Source organism: Muscardinus avellanarius (assembly GCF_963383645.1).
Source record: "Muscardinus avellanarius genome assembly, chromosome: 4".
NCBI lineage: Eukaryota > Metazoa > Chordata > Mammalia > Rodentia > Gliridae > Muscardinus > Muscardinus avellanarius.
This window is the reverse complement of record NC_137789.1, coordinates 144,217,405-144,236,192: the sequence shown is the minus strand read 5'-3', so window position 1 is coordinate 144,236,192 and position 18,788 is coordinate 144,217,405. Positions and strand designations below refer to the sequence as shown.

The 18,788-nt window shown below is 45.4% G+C and overlaps 1 protein-coding gene across 1 annotated transcript; it reads right to left on the bottom strand.

Annotated features, from left to right (window-relative positions):
• Nucleotides 1-258: 258 nt before the first annotated feature.
• On the bottom strand, nt 259-15,763 carry TECTB (tectorin beta; the record flags this gene model as incomplete). Its single annotated transcript, XM_080695212.1, has 10 exons — nt 259-308; nt 1,381-1,413; nt 2,483-2,555; nt 4,383-4,545; nt 6,003-6,086; nt 6,221-6,324; nt 12,554-12,626; nt 12,733-12,875; nt 14,594-14,784; nt 15,688-15,763. 10 exons carry the CDS (start codon nt 15,761-15,763, stop codon nt 259-261), a joined length of 990 nt encoding a protein of 329 aa, XP_080551338.1.
• Nucleotides 15,764-18,788: the final 3,025 nt, after the last annotated feature.

Here is an 18,788-nt window from a genome sequence, read left to right as displayed (position 1 = left end):
AAGAAGACTTCTCCCCCAGCTGCAGGGGAGGGCCTGGCAGGATCTAAGGGCCACAGGAGGCAACCCGGGGAAGTGGGACACAGAATGAAAATGATCACTGAATTCACAAAAATCATCAGCACACATTTTTGGCAAAGGACTGGTCTCTGCTCCCCTACAACATTGTCTTCCGTTTGTTCTTTTTGGCAGCACAAGGAACAAGCTTGTTACCTCCGAGGATGACCTTGCGCGGAGGAGCTGCGGCTGCCTGGCCAACTCCTATAACACGGCACAGATTCCCAGCATCAGGATGAGGTGAGAGAGAACATCTGTGAACCAGAGCGGGCAGAGACAGCACTGAGGCACGCAAGGCAAGGACCACCCAGCCGGAGTTAAGGCATCAACTCCCTTAAGTAGGTTTTTTTTTTTTTTAAACTCCACCATTTTATGCAAAGTCATTTCTATTCATCTCTTGGAGATTCTATAACTTGCTTTGATCCTTTGATCAGTACAAAGAGTCTGATGGGTAAGTCTAGGTCTTGGGCCTGTGACGGATGGGAACCTGAACTCTGATCATAGGGTAACCACACATTTCACTGCAGCGCTTACACTGAAGGACTTCCTTCAAAAATGAGAACTTAGGATTGAAGTTTGAAAAGTTGATTTACCTGTCATGGTAAGAGCAAAGTCTGTATCTGTGACTTTATTAAAAAAAAAACAAAAAACAAAAAATGGGGCTGTCTTACCCTGTCTCTTTGTAGTTACTTCCTTCTCATTATTCTGTGAGATCTTGGATCTCAGCTGAAATGGCTGGTCCTCTAAGGGGCTTCTCTGCTGCTCTTTGACCCCCCCCCCCATTTGTGCTAGGAAGGGCAGGGCCTGTCTTGTCCACTGTGTCATTCGGCCTTACCTATAATTGAATCGTCTATACAACACCTGCATGATGAGGCTATTAGCCCATTTTCACAGTGGAAACTGGGATACGGGGGGTGGGGGGTGAGGTCATTGACCAAGGTCACTTAGGTAATGAAGGGCAGAGTTGTAACAGGGACTCAAGTAATCATTGGATGAACAGATTCTTGAACATTGTTTTCTCCAAATGCAGGATCCATGTGAAGCCACGCAGTGATGGCTTCGCTGATTAGTGGGGTCCAGCGGGGACCAGAAGCAGGGAAGTGGACTCTAGTTGATCCCCTGATCCTCCCTCCCTTCAAAGCAAGGGGCTGGTTGGAGAGAGACCTCTGTCCCTCTGCCCTCCTCTGCCCCACACAGGCATACTTCAAAGCAACATTTTCAATTCCTAAAGTTTCACTGGGGCCAAAGTTAAGCTTCCTTTGAAAACACACGTCTGCGTGATAAAGCATTGCTCAGAACGTTTCTCAGAGGTGGCGTTTTCCTTACCTGAGAAGCTATAGACACTTGAAAATCCCCTGCCTGAGGAGTAAAGAGAGAAAGAGAGAGAGAAGGCGGGTTGAAGACATAATCATGGAGAGAGACATCTCCAAGCTGGTTTTGAAAACAAAACCCAACCACATCCCCTCCCTAAATAACCATGAGCTGCCATTGGCTTTAGGGCAAAGCTTATGCTGAAGTTTACAAAGGCCAAAGCCTCACACCATTTTCTCCCGGGCTTTCTGGGTGAGGTTCTCAGGGAAGACCGGAGAGTAAATCATTCCAACTCTGCAGTCCCTGGGAGCCCTAACCACCCTGTCGCAACATGAATGCACCCATCGGAGATACCGCTTAAGCGGACAAGTGTCTCTCTGTTCTCATAGAACTTTTTTAAATAGAGATTGAAGCTTGAATTTCATCTAATTTTCACATCTCATGAAATAATTGTTTTTATGTTTTTTGGGGAACCATATGAAAATGTTAAAAACCTTTCTTACCTGGCAGGCTACACAAAATGAGGAGGCAAAATAGAGTTGCTAAAAGCCCCAGTCTCCAGGTGGGTCTCACTCACCCTCAGATCTTACTGTCCTTCAGGTCCTCTTAGGTTGAAACCCTTGCCAGACACTCTTGTATGGCTCTCACCCTTAACAGAGACCCCTCTCCTTGCTAGATGGTAAGTTCCTTGAGGACAGGGCCCCCGGGGGGTCCCATTTATTCCTGAAGCTCCAGTGCCCGGCCCAGGCCAGGAGCAGTGCCGTCTGCTCCTCGAAGCCTTGCTGACTTGCACTTGGCATTTCTAGAACATTCTATTTCTATTATGCTTGTTCAGGGCATGCTTTGGTCGGAAGCTCAGGACTTCCTCGTTCCCTGAGGGCATTTGAGTTTGGACTGAAGTTGGAACTTTTCCGGGTGTTCAGTGAACCTCAGCTCCTGGGGTTGGCATGAGCTGTACCCCACACCCCCACCTCGCTGGAGCCCTGGAGAAGTGGGTGAGAGTTGTGCCCACAGGCACACCTGGTTTGGCAATTCAGTCCAAATGCTCAAACCGGCTGTGCCTGTGGACGCAGCCCAGAGCGCACAAGACCAGCCGGCCAGGGGGCGCGCGGCTTACTGCGCAGGCTCAGCTCCACCACCAGGACGCCCCCGGTCTGGTCCCGCAGCAGGCGCTTCCGTTTGTCGCAGGTCTGATGACCAGGAGAGGCAGGATGAGAGATGAACAGAGGAAAGAAGAAAGGAAGAAGAGATTACAAACAAAGTCACAGCCGGGCGTGGTGGCGCACGCTTGTAATCCCAGTGCTTGGGAGGCTGAGACAGGAGGATCGCAGGTTTGTGGCCAGCCTCAGCTACCTAGTGAGGGTCGCCACACCTTAGTGAGACCCTGTTTCAAAATAAAGAATACAAAATAGGGCTGGAGGTGTAGTTTATTAATAGAATGGCCCTAGGTTCAATCTCCAGTACGAAAAAAAAAATCACAGAGTGTGTGATTTTTTATATTATATTATTATATTATATTATTTATTTATTATAATTTGGAGAATCCAATAAGAACGTTTTACTTTTTATTTTTATTTTTTGCAACTCAGTGAGACCCTCTTTCAAACTAAAGAATAATAAAAAAAATATTTATTTTGAAATAGGATCTCATTAAGTTGTGGAGGGCCTCACTAAGTAGCTGAGGCTAGCCAGGAAACCTGTGATCCTCCTATCTCAGCCTCTCAAGTACCGGGGTTACAAGCCTGCACCATCACACCTGGCAGAAAGCTTTACTTTATTAAAGTCTTCAATCTCGAAGGAGTCCCGCTGTAAGAGGTCTTTGGCATTCCAGGTGGGAGGAGTCCACAGCTGGTCTTTTGATAAGGAGAGTAGGGCTTTTGCTTAGTTGAAATCATCATGGTGCTAGGCAAAGTGGACACTTGCAAAACACATCCTGGTCTCCTTCCTTCCTTTCTTTCTTTCTTTCTTTCTTTCTTTCTTTCTTTCTTTCTTTCTTTCTTTCTTTCTTTCTTTCTTTCTTTCTTTCTTTCTGTGGTACTGGAGATGGAACCCAGGGGTTTTTCTACCTCCAGGCTATATTACCAGATATATTTTATACTTTATTTGGAAACAGGGTCTCACTAAGTTGCCCAGAGCCTCACTCAGTAGCTGAGGCTGGCTTCAAACCTGTGCGATCCTGCTGTCTCAGCCTCCCAAGCGCTGGGATTACGCGTGCGCCACCACGCACGCCTGGCTTGTCTCTTTCCTTTTTTAACGTGGTGTCTCAACTGGTAATCAACTGCAAAATGTTTCTCCCATCCTTTCCTTGCACCCTGCAGCTCCTTTCCCTTTTTCTATCTGTGCTCATCAATGACCATTTTCTGGCTGGGGAATCAATAAAAGTAGAGATAAGAGCCTTATTTCTGCTGGTCCTCACAGGTGCTGTGGGCCAGCGGGCTCTTTGGAAACTCCCAGGCCTCCGGTCTACATAGACCAGTGAGGACAGCGGTTTGGGATTCAGCCCTTTTAAGTCTCTGAGGCTGTGTTTTGAACTCAGTGAGCACCAGAATCACCTGATGGCTCCAAGCACAGATGGTGGGCCCTTCCTCTCATAGTCCCGTTAGGCTTCACCCAAAATTTCTGCAGCATTTCCTCAGACTGCCCAATCAAGACCAACAATGCCCACTTTTGGAGTTCAGCCCAGACCTTGACTTTCTCTTGCCTCTTTAAAAATGTTTTCAAAGAATTTCCATGCCTGCCACCGCCTGCTGTTTACTTTACTCTCTGAAAAGGGAAGGGCTGTCACTACTTATCACCAGCGCTGAGAGGCGAGGACACCAGGCCCAGGGGTTAAAGGACACTTGCCAGACTGGGTAGGCTGTTGGTGGCGGGTGGACGGACCTGGGGCTCCTGGCCTTACACCCGGTCCTTCTGTCCCAGAAGCCCTCTACTCCGGGTTCTGACTTCCCAGCTCCTGACCGGCTCCTCGGGAACCAACCCCCTCGGGTAACATTCTCCTTCTGGAGGCAATGGCTTACCACAGCACAGGAGAGCTTCTCGCTGTCACAGATGAATGTCTCACAGTGTAACCAGACCTTGGAGAGTTTGGGGATGTTCTGGAAGCGGAAGGCATTGAACTGGAAGGTGGCCCTGTGATTCTTCCCGTTCTCATGCACGAGCACCGTTTCATCCGTGGGGCAGCTGATACACATGGCGGGAGAGAGAGCAAATGTCACCTCGGGGAAGTCCAGCAGGGGCTCCAGCACACATGGCATCAATCCCCAGTGCCCCGCCCTTCCAAAGTACTTTGACTGGCAGCACTTCACTAGACCTTCAGAATTATGAGGTCGAGATGCAGGGCTGTGGGGTCGGTAGGATCACCCCTGCCCTACAGACAAGGTACAACAGGAGAGGAGTGATGCGTGAGAAGCCGCACACCTGGTAAGTCACACCTCTGTCCCAAACAAATGAAATCCCTGAGAGAAAGAATCTCCCTGGGACTGGAATATTGCAGACTCCCAGGGTAACCCAAGATAACCACCCGGAGGCAGCTGTTCTTGGTGGTGCCACACTTGTGCTTGTCTGTGTGTTATGAGGCTTTGCCATTGGAAATTTGAGTTTAATTTAATTAAATTGTTTATTTAACTTTATTTAAATTATGCCAGCTGGGCCTGGTGGTGCACGCTTGTAATCCCAGCATTTGGGAGGCTGTGACAGGAGGATCCGGGTTCATGGACAGCCTCAGGTAACTTAGTGAGGCCCTTTGCAGCTCTGTGAGACCCTGTTTCAAAATAAAGAATAAAAAATAGGGCTGGGGGTGTAGCTTAGAGGCAGAAATGCCCTGGGTTCTGTCCTCAGTACCGCAAACAAACAAACAAAAAATGCCTATGTTATATAATTAATGTTGAAAATATGTGCTCATAGTTTTTATGTGAGCACAGGAAAAAAATGACTGAAAGGGTACCATCTAAATGTGTCTTTGCCAAAATAGAGGAGAGACCTGCAGAATGTCACCTGTGAGGGTCTGTGAAGAGACGAGGGTAAATGTTAAGCCTTGAGATCTAGAGCAAAGGTCAGAGCTGGCTCTGTTTGTGGTGGCCTCTGGGTAGTGTTAAAGCTTTGGGCATTTTCCTAGTTATGAAATGAGACTCCTGATGGATCATTTGGTCAATAAACCTGAGATCCTTACATGAACTCAAGACAGTGGCCTTAAAATAGCACTTAGCTATTTTAGCCAGAGTGCCTGGGCAGGGTGTCAACCCGTGGAAAATACTGTAAGCAGAGCTTGGGGAGGGGCAGAGGAGGTAAATAAAGAGTAACCCTTGGCACTGCCCACTTTTGGCACTGGCCGTGGCACCTGCCTCTCAGTGACAGCTACCTCTAGATGGTGGCGCCCACTGAGAGTTTTTTCACCATTATTACACATATGTTCCCCTCATTGGATCACTCTCTGGGATGGAAGTGAGTTTCATGGGCACAGGAAAACCCCTGAAAACATGTCTCTTATAAGCTCTCCAGGAACCCTTGAGAATTGGAGTTTCTTCCTAAAAGGTTTAGTATAAACAGAAGTATCCTCCCAAGCTATCCCACGCCAGAGCAAAGTAGGTTGGACTACACCCACCCCACTGCTCAGCCTGGCTCTAGAGAGTGGTACCTACCCCTTGTTGATCAGCTGCCACTGCAAGGGATACATGAAGTCGGCAGAGGGAGTGGCCCAGCAGCTGTTCAAAACCACCTTAAACCTGGGCATAAAACAGATTGCACCACTTTGAGCCATGGAGTCTTGTGCTTAGAAATGTCCGGTCACTAACAAGTCTTTTGGCTACTTTGGTTTCTTTTGTATTTACGAACATGAACCTCGAGAAAGGATACTCACCTAGCACTTAGTCCTTTGGCTTCTACTCCTGCAAACAGATCTGAGCCAATTTCGGATGTCTCCAGGACAAAGGGGGCTTCTTTCTTGGTGGAGAACTTGGCATTCTTTGGAAGGAAATTGACACCGGGTATTATGACCCCTCAGACTGAGCAGTTGGGTCTGGCAGGAGCAGATGAATTAGGATGTTTGGAAAGGGATGGGAATTAACCCCAAAGAACACACACTGGAGATCACAGAGACCTCCAGGACCAGGGAAGCTACCCTTCCAGGGTGCTGGTGCTGTCTGAGTAGAGTTAAGGACATCTCATATTTTAGATTTTCTGGTTACAATGACACATACATTCATTCTCATTTCTCTCTCTCTCTCTCTCTCTCTCTCTCTCTCTCTCTCTCTCTCTCTCCCTCTCTCCCTCTCTCCCTCTCTCCCTCTCTCCCTCTCTCCCTCCAAAATTTAACTGATGGGGAAAGAAAGAAAGTAGAATCCAGGGATGTGGAGGCACGTCATTTGATGAGGGACCCAAGAGTAGGAGGGATGGAACACATCCAGGCCCCTCTATCTTTGCTCAGATCTTCTTGTCTTGTCAGATTTCAGCACGAGTTGAAAAGTTTATGATCTGAGCCCCAGTATGATTAACAACCACAATAGAAAGAAGCATAACTTACTGATCGCCCACCTGTTCTACATAGTTGGCTAGTTACCATTGTCAGGATATTTTATATATTGAGCCACATTGGTGAACAAGATAAAGATATGTTTCCAGGGATCTGATATTCTAGCAGGAGAGACAGACAGCAGGCAACAGTGATCTCATCTGTCAGAACAGAATATTGTATATTATATTGAAAAGCTATAAAAAGGGTAGAATAGGGTATGGCAGATTGGGGATACAAGGAAGGGCAGGGAGGTTGCAGTCTTAATGTGGTTGGGAGGCCTCGTTGAAGGGGAGTCATTTGATCAAGGCTCAAAGAAAGTGTACAGATATCCAGGGGAGAATGGTTTCCATTTGGGCAGAAGCCCTGGGCAAGAGTGGGGCTGCAGGACATCCAGGAGATTAGTGTGGCTGGAGCTGGTGAGCCGGCATGGGAGGGGGTAGAGAGGGGAGAGGGAGCAGGAGCTGAGGCTAGAGGCTGCAGGTGTGGACCAAGAGACTGAGGCCTCAACTCTGAGCGCAGTGGGGGATCACCACCATGACAGCACGGTAGCAGCAGGCTCGGATCCCTGGACCAGCTGTGTAGGCTCTACCTGCTCTCTGCATCAAGAAGTTCTGGGTCAGTTATAGGGAATCACAGTAGTGTTTCTAGTTGACTTATGCCAGGGAGGGCAGCCACTCCATTCTTTTGAGTCCTGGGTTCATCTGACTCTAGTAACAGCCTTGAATATTTTCAGGATTTAGCTGCCTGAGACGAGAGCATTGGATGGAAGACCAAGGATCCTGGGACAACCCTCGCTCTCACCACTACTAACACGGGGCACACTATGGACAAGTCGGCCCTTGGGCCTCAGTTTCCCCATGTGCAAAATGGGAATGGTCTTTGTGACAGTATGGAGTAGAAACAGAAAGCTTAGACCAGGGTATGATATAAAAGACTGAGTTCATGGGCTTGAGGCTTGCAGAACTTCACTAGGTAGGCAGTGGCAGGCAGATCTGACATTGAGCAGGGAGATCTAGGCAAGTCCACTTTTGCTTCCTGAGGATCAAAGACACAGGGACTCTGCAGAGAAAACTAGGCATCTCTTTCATCTTCTAGCACCTCTTACATTATCTCTCTGATTGAAGATCCAGCTAGAACTCCCAGACTCACTCAACTAGAAGTCAGTGATTTTCATCCCCTTTGTTAGGTCCTGCACTGTTTCAGTGATTGCAATAATTAAACGATAATGTTCTTGGTCCAACATGATTTACTTGCTTAACCTGCAGGCTGAAGTGGCGGACTTACAGTGGTTTCTAATGCTTCTTGTTATTGCCTGAGACTTGTAATATTTGAAAAATACGATTTCCAAATGTAGTTACTGACCTAGGAACCACAATGGAGTCCTCAGGCTAGCCAGGGTGTTTTCCCAATTCCTTCTTACAAGGACCAGGAAATACTGGAATAATGCCTCCATTTATAAAACAACCTGCCTGATTAAGCTACAAAGCAAAGAATAGAACCTGTATCATTCATTTCTAAAATAGAAGACTTTTTTTGTGTGTATGGTACTGGGGATGGAACCCAGGAGCATTCTACCTCCAAGCTATACCCTCAGTCCTATAGTTCTATTTTTTAGTTTTATTTTGAAATAAGGTCTCACTGAGCTGCAAAGGGCCTCACCAAGTAGCTGAGACTGTCCACAAACCATGATCCTCCTGTCTCAGACTCACAGATGCTGAAATTACAAGCGTGTGCCACCATGTCCAGCTTAAAATATATGATTTTTCTTTCTTTCTTTTTGTTTGTGGTACTGGGGATGGAACTCCGGGGCATTCTGCCTCTGAGCTACACCCCCAGCCCTGTATTTTTTATGCTTTAGTTTGAAATAGGGTCTCACTGAGTGACAATGGGCCTCACTAAGTAGTAGCTGAGGCTGTCCATGAACTTGGATCCTCCTGTCTCAGCCTCCTGAGTCCTGGGATTATAAACGTGTGCCACCATGCCCGGCTAGGTGACTTTAATGACTGTCTTTTCTACCTTCTTATCCAATAACACAGGACTACTCTGCACGATTTCTCCTATGTTCTTTATAACATGCAAATTAGGGATATATTTCCAGATAGCTTCATCCTTTACCACCAGAAAATTTTGTTTGGGCATTTCCCGGAAACAGAGATATCACATAATACTGCTGTGGTATCCATCCAACAAAATGGAAGAATGCCTCAAAAAGTCATGACATCTCATCTCTTCACCTGACCAAAGGTTCAATCACAGCTAGCTGGTGACCAAGTTAGGAGACTTGGTACTCTCGGTTTAACAGCAGTTTGTGTGGGAAAATCTAATTGTTGCTTTTTTTGCAAGCTTGATATGAGATGATAGTGAAAAGATGATATGATAGTGAAAAGATGATAAGATGATAGTGAAAAGATGAGATGATAGAGTTCTAGGACCTGCCCCTAGAACTCGCCATAACATAGACAGTCACCTCCACCCACTGGGCTCCATATTAGTCTGATAAGGTCTACAATATAGCAGTTCAGTTCTAGATTCCACTGTTTAATAGGGAACCACATGCAAAGAAGAGTGAGAAGATGTTTAGTGTGGAGAAAATTAAAGATTGATGAAGAACTGTTAACATAATTATGTGATATTAGTTAAGAAGACAAAACCATGACAAGTAGGTAGGAGTTCTGGGGGTCAAATTTCATATGCTGAATTAAAACAGGAAGGCCTAACTGGCTATTCAATGTCATGGGAAGAGTTAGAGAGGCCATCCCTCAGCTGTCTTGTAGCTGAGTGGGATCTTTGGGTGGAAGGTCAAGGTTGATCACCTTGGAGGTTTGTTCAGACCCTAGGAGGCTGGGATGGTAGCCTTTCTTGGTTGTAATGATTTCATTCTGAGTTTTTTTCATTTGTCTTTGTTTAACTAAGAAGAATGGTCAATACTTTTTTTTTTTTTTCGGTGTGGTATTAGAGATTGAACCCAATTGCTACAACCCCAGCCCTACTTTTTATTCTTTATTTTGAAACAGGTCTCACTAAGTTGTGGAAGGTCTCACTAAGTAGCTAAGGCTGGCAGAAAACCTGCGATCCTCCTGTCTCAACCTCCCAAGGACTGGGATTACAAGCGTGCACCACCACTTCCATCTAGTCAATACTATTTTGATCAAATAAAAGTCAACTTAATCCCATATTGATATTGGTATTTAATCTTATAAAGATAATAATAACAGGGGCCCTCAGAGCTTCCCTGTTAAATAGGGTCAAAGTTTATAGTCATGAGAATGACGATTTTCTCGAGCACTTATCTAGTGCCAGAAAAGTACTGTGCTAAGTGCTTCTTAAAGATTATTTCATTTAATCTTCATCATAAATTGAAGCAGTAAGTGCTTTATAACCCCATATTGCAAATGCTGACATGGAGGCACAGAGAGGTTAGCTAATTGCCCAAGGTCACACAACGAGTAAATGGCGGAACCAGACTCCAAACCGGTGGTCTGAGATCATGGCCCATTTTCTTAACCACAGTGCTTGCCCACTTCTGTAAGCTGACTACCATCCTTTGTTTTGGGTTGTGAGTCAAAATAACATTTCCCTTTGAATACCAACTATGGGTCCTTGGCATGAGTGAGTGGGGGGTGGAGAGATGAGAAGGGATGCATGCTAAGTAGAACTCGTGTTTTTGGAGCCCAGCGTTTGGAGTTCTCAGAATCCCAAGCAATTAGCAGTGCATCGAGCACATTGTGCTATCTGGGCCATGGCTTGGCTTCTGGTAATTTGATGGAAATATATGCAGGGAGCACTTGTTGCTTTAGAAACACACAAGAATGCTCTCAAAGAGGAAAAAAGGAGAAGAAAATACCAATCACATGGGACAGGCATTGGAAACCAAGCTCGGGGGGATATTCATCTGTACAGAAGTCTGTTGATATCAGAGCCCCTCTTTGCTGAGGCCTGTTTGTCCAGAAGGGGCCTTGATGGGCCCTGGGGAGCCTCAGCCCCATTTCTATAATAGTTCAAGGAGGTATTCTGTTAGACTGTCCCTCTAGCCTGCAGAATGGCCTGGCTGATGCTGAGGACATGCCTCTTAATTTTATTTAAAGAAGAGAATCAGTTACTTCTAGTTCTAAGGATTGGCATTTATGTCTGAGTTTGACCTAACATGACTGATACTGGGGGATAACTTTTTTTGTTGTTGTTGAACTGAGGGGCATTCTACCTCTGGGCTATACTCCCAGCCATTTTTATTTTTCATTTTTGAAACATAGTCTTGCTAACTTGCCGAGTGTCTCTCTAAGTTGCTGAGGCTGGCCTCAAACCTGTGATCCTCCTGTCTTAGACGCCCAAGTATGGGGATTATAGATGTGTGCCATTGTACCTGGCTGTAGGTAATGATTAAAAAAAAATCTGGGTACATCTCTATTGCCAACTTTTGTAAGACCTATATAGGTTTCTAGCTATTACTTTACATTCCTAAAATAACAATTATCTACTTCTGGGCAGGGACTCAGTAGTGAGGTCAGCCTGTCAGCTTTACATCCCCTGAGACTGTTCAACATGTAGACGCCTATGTGCTCTCTGGACAGCCCCCGTCAGAAGGGCAGTGGCTCTATAATCCTCTTATCACCCTGGTGGCCCATACTGTATTTATCCCCTGATGGCAAAGAGCTGTATGGGACTCCTCAGGACCTAAGCACTAGTGCTGTGTGGCCAAGGTCGGATACAGAGTTTTAGGGGACCTTGAAGCTTACACAAATAACCTTCCTCTGGCTTCAACTCCTCATCTGTGAAATGGACCAGGTTATTCTAGGACCCTCCCAGCTCTCCGTGCTGAGGGACAGGATTAATGACTTTTTGAGCTTCAGGTAAAGCAAGTTTGAAGAGTTCAAAGTTAGCAGAGCTCTAAATGGGAGAATGTTGTCCCTTGTAAAACTGAATGGGTTGGAAGTGATGCTCTCTAAGAATGTCTCCCAATTATGATGTCCTCCATGAAGGTTACTGCCTGTGTCTCCCTCTAGTTTGCTGGGCCAGAGTTTCTCTTGTGAGCATGTATCTCACTGGAAGCCGCAGATTTATAAGAAGAGCACCCTTTCTAAACAGGTGGGCTGCCAAGCTAATGACCATTGTATATTTAGTTTCTTTGGAGCACTTTATTTTGGGGGAAAACAAAGGAGGCCTTTAGCTTCAATGTCATCACGGATAGCAGACCTAAGTTTGACAATGGTGAGACCTACTTACGGGAAGAAACAAGAGACCAGAGAACTGTGAGAGAGGCCAATTTAACTCTTCTCCTTAGCTCTGTTCCAGTTCGGAAACTCAATACTCAGTGCTGAGCGCTTTAAGTAGAGTTAGATCTTAAGTAGCAATGAATCTCTGGAGTAGGTCGCAGTGGAAATTAATCTTTATTATGAGTCAGCTGGTGGGGCAGTCTTCCTGCCTACTGACCTTGCCTCAGTTTTCTCATCTGTGAACGAGAAGATGGGCCTTCTATCCCTGTGGCACCTTTCAGCGCTTCTACCCAGTCTATGACTCTGACTTTCTCCTGCATCTAGTCTTAAAGGAGGTTTAAAGTTTGTGTCTCAACTTGAATTCCAGGGTGGGGCTCTCATACAGAGCTGGGGGAAGAGGGAGTCCTGGAAGAAGCATCCTGTTATCCCCCGGAAGGGCCACAGGGAGGTCAAGGGAACCTGGACTTACAGTGTAGAAGTTGAGAGACAACTGGCTCTCAAATGTGCCCATGCTCCCGTTCTTCACATGAACAGTGGCCACTCTGAAAAGGGCAGAGAATTGTGCATAAGGACTGAAACACGCCTGGTTGATGGGGACTGCAGCGCACGCCCGCGGTGGCCATCCCTCCACTCCGCCCAGGGCCTTACCTCTGGTCAAAGGCGGCCTGGTTCACCAAGTAGGTGGAGTGATAGGTGCAGGAGAAGGAGTAGTTCACGGGCTGGTTCTTCACGATCACTGTGCTGTCGTTGGACACGATGTGGCTGTAGAAGTGGTAGATGGGGGGCTTGTACTAGAGGAAGGAAGTAGGCAGTTAGGACAGGCAGAGGGTTCTGGGAAAAGAGGATGAAGATGCTCAGAAAAGAGCCCAGTGGCAGACACGAAGATATTCCTTTGAGCCAGGCGTGGTGGCGCATACTTGTAATCCCAGTACCTGGGAGGCTGAGACAGAGGATTGCAGGTTCGCAGCCAGCTTCAGCTACTTAGTGAGGCCCTCCGCAACTTACTGAGACCCTATTTCAAAGTCAAAGATAAAAACTAGGGCTGGAGTGTATCTCGGAGGTAGATGCCCTGGGTTTAATTCCTAGTACCACACGAAAAATATTTCTTTGATGATAGAACCCATTCTTTTTTTTTATATATCTGTGGGTGAGCTGGTAACTTTTATAAATAATTCTTGGTGTCCCTTAAACTAAAATTGTTTAAAATACTCTAGGTTAAGCTGGGCATGGTGGTATGTGCCTGTAATTCCAGTACTTGGAGGCTGAGACAGGAGAATCACAGGTTCAAGACCAGTTTTGGCAACTTAGCAAAGCTCTCAGCAACCTAGGGAGACCTGGTTTTCAAATAAAAAATCAAATAGGGATAAAGGTGTGGCTGAAAGGTGGAATGCCCCTGAGTTAAATACCCAGTACCACAAAAATAAAAAAATAATCTAGGCTGGTAGTATATGCTTTAAAAAAATTTTATATACCCATTGGGCTTTTGACCAAAGGAAATGTCTCAAAAATTTCTATTTCTGAGCATCAACTTCTCATCTATTTCCCTTGTCCAAATATCTTTACCTGAATGTTCTCTCATCTCCCACTTCTTGAACATTCCTATACATTCTTTCTTTGCTTTTCCTTTTTCCACCGATGGGCACAGTCTCTGAGATTTTTTTCTCTGACATGCTGGACTTTAAAGTCACAGAACATCAGAGTAACTGGCCCGAGCCCACAGAGATGATTTCTAGCTCACCATACCAGGATATACTCAAGGACAAGATGCTTTGTTACTCAGCCCCATGACTCCTCCCACTAATTCTTGTATCCTTAGGGGTAGCTTTTGGGAAAGGGAGTTACCTAGGAAGCTTTTGCTGTTCTACTTCTAAGACCCAGAGATGTACATTCTGGAAGTCAAGGTTGTAGGAATGCTGAACCTCAAAAGAAGAGACAGAAGTCCCTTCATGACTAAATCTCTACTGGCTCTGTGGCCCTGAACCAATGATTTTAGAGAAGAAAGGGTTTCATATTTTTTCTTAGTTTTTTAAGGATACTTGACAAAAGGTTATATGTGGTTCCTGTTAATTCCATGATTCCTTGGCTCAGACGCTCAGGTAAGGATTGTGTTAGTCTCTGCTCACTCCTTTAAAATGGTCTTCCAAATGCATTTTATTATCACTTCTAAATCTTGGGGAGAGGATGGCCACCCCGATGCCTGTGCAACCCAGGAAGGACTGAAGCTTGTGAGTAGGAGGTGGGAAAGGTACTCTGTCCTGTTCATAGAAGATGGTATCGTTGGCTTTGCCAACAAATTAAGAGAATAAAAGTCAAGTCAAAAGAACCCTCTCAACTAGGTGGAAGAGAATATTTCAAGTCACACCAACCTCCTGGGAAATGTGGGCCTCAAGACCGGCTTTTTAAGGGAAATTGTTACATTTTGAATCCTCTTAAGAACAAGGAGCAAATGTCTCGTTCTTGGGCAGTTGTCTGACCTTAAGCATCTCTGCATGATGTGGCTTAGCCTTACCTCAGACTGGGTTCCACAATAGGACTTGTTTTTAGGTGATAAGTCAGGGATGACAAATTGGTAGTAACCACCTTCATGGACCCCGTTGTAACACAGCCCCCCGAGGGCCAGCTGGTGCACTTCCCATCCATAGGGACACTCGGGGATTTTAGTGATGATGGTTTTGGGGTAACAAAACACAAGGATGACATCTGGAAGAGTTGAACACATGATTCCAGTCAGAGGGAGGTATTGTGTCCATCACTGACAGAGCCCAGCCTGCCAGACATATTGATTTTCTCCAATTGTGCTGGATTTTCCCCAAATTTCAGCCACCAAAGTTCTATTTTTATAGTCGATGCCACCCACATTTATCTAACAACTGTGCTATCCTTAATGTGTGTTTAAAATTAGTCCATTCTTATACTTTCGTTTTATTTTAAGGACTATTCCTGTGAATCGACAGATGAGAAATATATATATAATATTCGTAATGTATAGCTATATAATATATAGATAATATATATTTCATATACAAAATATATATGAAAATGAGTCCATAATTAAAACATTTAAAATGTATGGTATCTTAAATATTGATTTATGGCACAGGGAAGATATTCAACATCCAAAGGGAAGAAAAAAAATGTAGAGACTTTAGCTGGGCGTGGTGGTGCACACTTGTAATCCCAGCATTTGGGAGGCTGAGACAGGAGGGTCCGAGTTCGTGAACAGCCTCAGCTACTTAGTGAGGCTGTTTGCAACTCAGTGAGACCCTGTTGAAAAAAAAAAGAATTAAAAAATAGGGCTGGGAGTGTAGCTCGGAGGTAGAATGCCCCTGGGTTCCACCCCCAATACTGCAAAAAAAAAAAAAAAAAGTAGAGATGTTGCTGCTTTAATGGGAGGAGGGAAAGGCGGTACTCTCTAATTTTAGAAGTCAGTTCATCTAATACAGTCTTTGCTTCCTGTGGAAACAGTCTGGTGGACACGGGGGGCTTTAGGCATTTCTATTTGGCCACATTATTCCACTTTGATAACAAGGCCAGCATGCGCTTTGATCATTGCAGAAGGAAGATTCAGGAAACTTTCTTTCCCCGGCGGACACCAGGGCATACCTGCTTTATTTGGAGTACAGGACCTCGCCGAGGCTTCTACAAAGACAGCCAGCAGGACAAAGACCCTCACCACCATTGCTCCTCTGAACCAGGTCTTTGCTAGAAGGCCAAATCGAACTGGCCAAAATGGTTACGGTGTCTTCTAGTTCCTTCTAGGGCTCGGGCCTCGATCATTCTAGGTCAGAAATATGAGCACAAAGTTAAAATCAAGGATAAGAGCAAAGCAACACAAACACACTCGGAGAAAATCTCCAGGAGAGATAAGGATGCCGTCTCCGTGCCTGAGCGTTCCTCGTGAACACCGAGAGGCACAGAGTGGGGCTCGTACCACGGGGAGCATCAGTGGCACAGGCGGTGGCTCGCGTCTCCAGCTGTCTCATTCTCTCTGCCTTGTGGATGCTGCTCCTGCATGATCCCCGAGTCCCGGCCCCAGTCCCACTGCGACTTTATATAGCCGAGGGTGTAAAAGAAACCGGCTTCAGATAAGTCACAATGAGCCTGCATTATCCACTGTGGGGGGAGTCAAAGGGAACCAGTGGGAAGCTCATCCAGTGGGAAGCTCAGTTATCACTTGAGTCTAATTTCTTTTACTTTGCAGACCTGGAGCCCCCCACCCCCTTAAACAATTCAACTGGGATTAGAAGAAAAAAAAAAACATTGATTTTTTTCCCCCTCTTATAAAAAAAAAAAAAAAGCCCCTCTAATCGGAGGCCAACTATTTCTGCTCAGGTCCAGATGTAGATTTTATTTCTTTTACATCTTGCTTTTTTGTGTTATTTCTTGCTGTCTGATTTTTAGATATAGGTGAACTAAGTTTCAATTTAAGATGATTCATGTCTAGCATTATTATATCTGATGGTCAAAATATAGGTGGTGTTAATGTAAGCATTCCATGGGCGATTTTTCTCTAGTGTTTTTGAAAATAAACTGATGTCTAGAACTTCACCCTGCAGTCCAAATTCAAACTGCATGCCTTCTAGACTTCTAAGCCAGAGCGATGGTGTTAGAAGGACCTTAGTTCTCAGAGGGACTCCTATGACTCAGTCCTTAGTCACACAATGTGACCTAGCTGGAAACGACAGGGTGCTACTCCCGTGAAGTTCCCAGAAATATTATTGGGAACACATATAATTTAATCTTTCAGAAATGTTGGGATGTATCTTGTAAATATTTTGTCTATATAATGTGGTAGAGCTGCCTTATTTCCTCAAAACCTATTGTTAAACTGATAATATGTCTTACAATGATGGTGTCAAAGAATTTAGGAAAGAGCTGTATGTCAAGCCTTTAAACATTTCTGTGACTCAGTTTCCTTCTCTGCAAAATAGAGATTGTTACCCTGGGCTGATCTCGGAGAGCAGGACAGCAGGATGGGAAGGCTCTTGTGCACTGTAAAGTACTAGATAAATGGATAGATGTACAGACAATGACAGGACAATGAACGGCTTCTGGTAACATTCAGTGTCTCACGGGCTCCATCTCTTTTCCTTGTGTGTACAACAAAGGGCTTCATTTGCAGATCTGTGATTCATGTGCCCCAAAGCACATGCATGCTGCCCAACACATGTGCAATATATTTTACAGATAAGGACCATATAGGGTGAAGGGGGAGCAGGAGGGAGCATATTAAAAATACTTTTTAAACACTATGATTGAGTTTAGTGCAGTGTTAGAGGCATCAGCAACAGTCTCTATTGTTCTCCGTGGTTCATTCCTGAGCAAGGGGAAAAAAAAAAAAACATTTTCCTAGGCCATAGCATGAGCTCTCTGTGTTTTTTCTTCCCCTTTTTGCTAAACATGCATTGATGCCCCATGGTACCCCGGTATTGGGCTAGATCCTGGGAGTCACAGGCACATCAGAAGTCCATTCTTTCCTGAGGAACTAGGGGAGGATGATGAAGAATGATGGTGGTCCACACTGGGAATGTGGGATGGAGGAGGGGAAGAAGGAGGACCAGAGTGCTTGAGGGAGGGAGGATTTAGAAAGCCACAGCATCACAGAAGCCTAAGCCAGCCCTGTTGCATGGGAACGGTCCGTGACTTGACATAAATGATTATTCACAACTGACAATGCAGAGTTGCTCTTCTGCATGGATTGGGTGGGGTACTGTTCTCATTTCAAGACAATTCTTTTCACATACCTGCAAATATATACTTCTTTTCAGCCAACTTTGGCCCAGGCAGGTCAGCAGTATCACCTGATCTCTGGCCTTGAAGGGCAGAGTTCACTCCTGGAGAGGGTTGCAATGGACATTGACACCTTTCCAGTCTCTGGCGAAAGTGTCTGATGGACGCTGAGATGTGGCGAGATGCTGTGGAGAAGGCTGAGCCATTTGACTCTGCAAGGTGCCCAGAATCGAAAGCCGGCCTTGGCCACTACTGGCTGTGTGTTCTTGGGCAGATTACTTAGCTTCTGTGAGCCTAAATTTTCTCCTCTTTTGGAAAGGTATGATCATGTCTATGATGTGGTGTTACTCAGAATTTTAAATAGGAGATTTGTCTGTTAACATAGACGTGTCTTATTTATTTTCCATTATAGCAAAGTATCTAGAAAATCTTTTGTCTTTATGTTAAATTCTAGTTGGGACATCCAATAGGGGAGCCTATTAGAAATGGATCATGACCAGAGATCTTACATTATTGTCATGAGTGGTGGGTTAACAGAACAGGTCAGTAAGAGCACAGGTTCTGGAATTTGAAGTCCTGGAAGCTCTGACACCTTTCCAATGCTGTGATCTTGGGTAAGAAACTTGACCTTCCAAGCCTTACGGTTCCCAATCTGTAAAATGGGGTCTCCTATCTCTTGTGGCACCAGGAAGTCATCCCTGGAAGTCATCCCTGTAAACCGCTCAGCACAGGGCCTGGCACACAGTGAGCAACACAGACTTGTGAAGTATGTTTATCCAAGTTGGTATCCTCAGGCTGGGAGGACAGGTTAGTGGTGTTCCCATATGAACCCGGGGTATTTTCCAATGGTAATAGTTCTCCTTTAGAAGCCCACCTTCACAAAAGAGCAGGTGCTCTGGATTTTAGAGTGTCCCAATAGCGATAAGATTCTGAGACAGAGAAAGAGATCGCTCCTACAATTTCTTGGAGTGGAG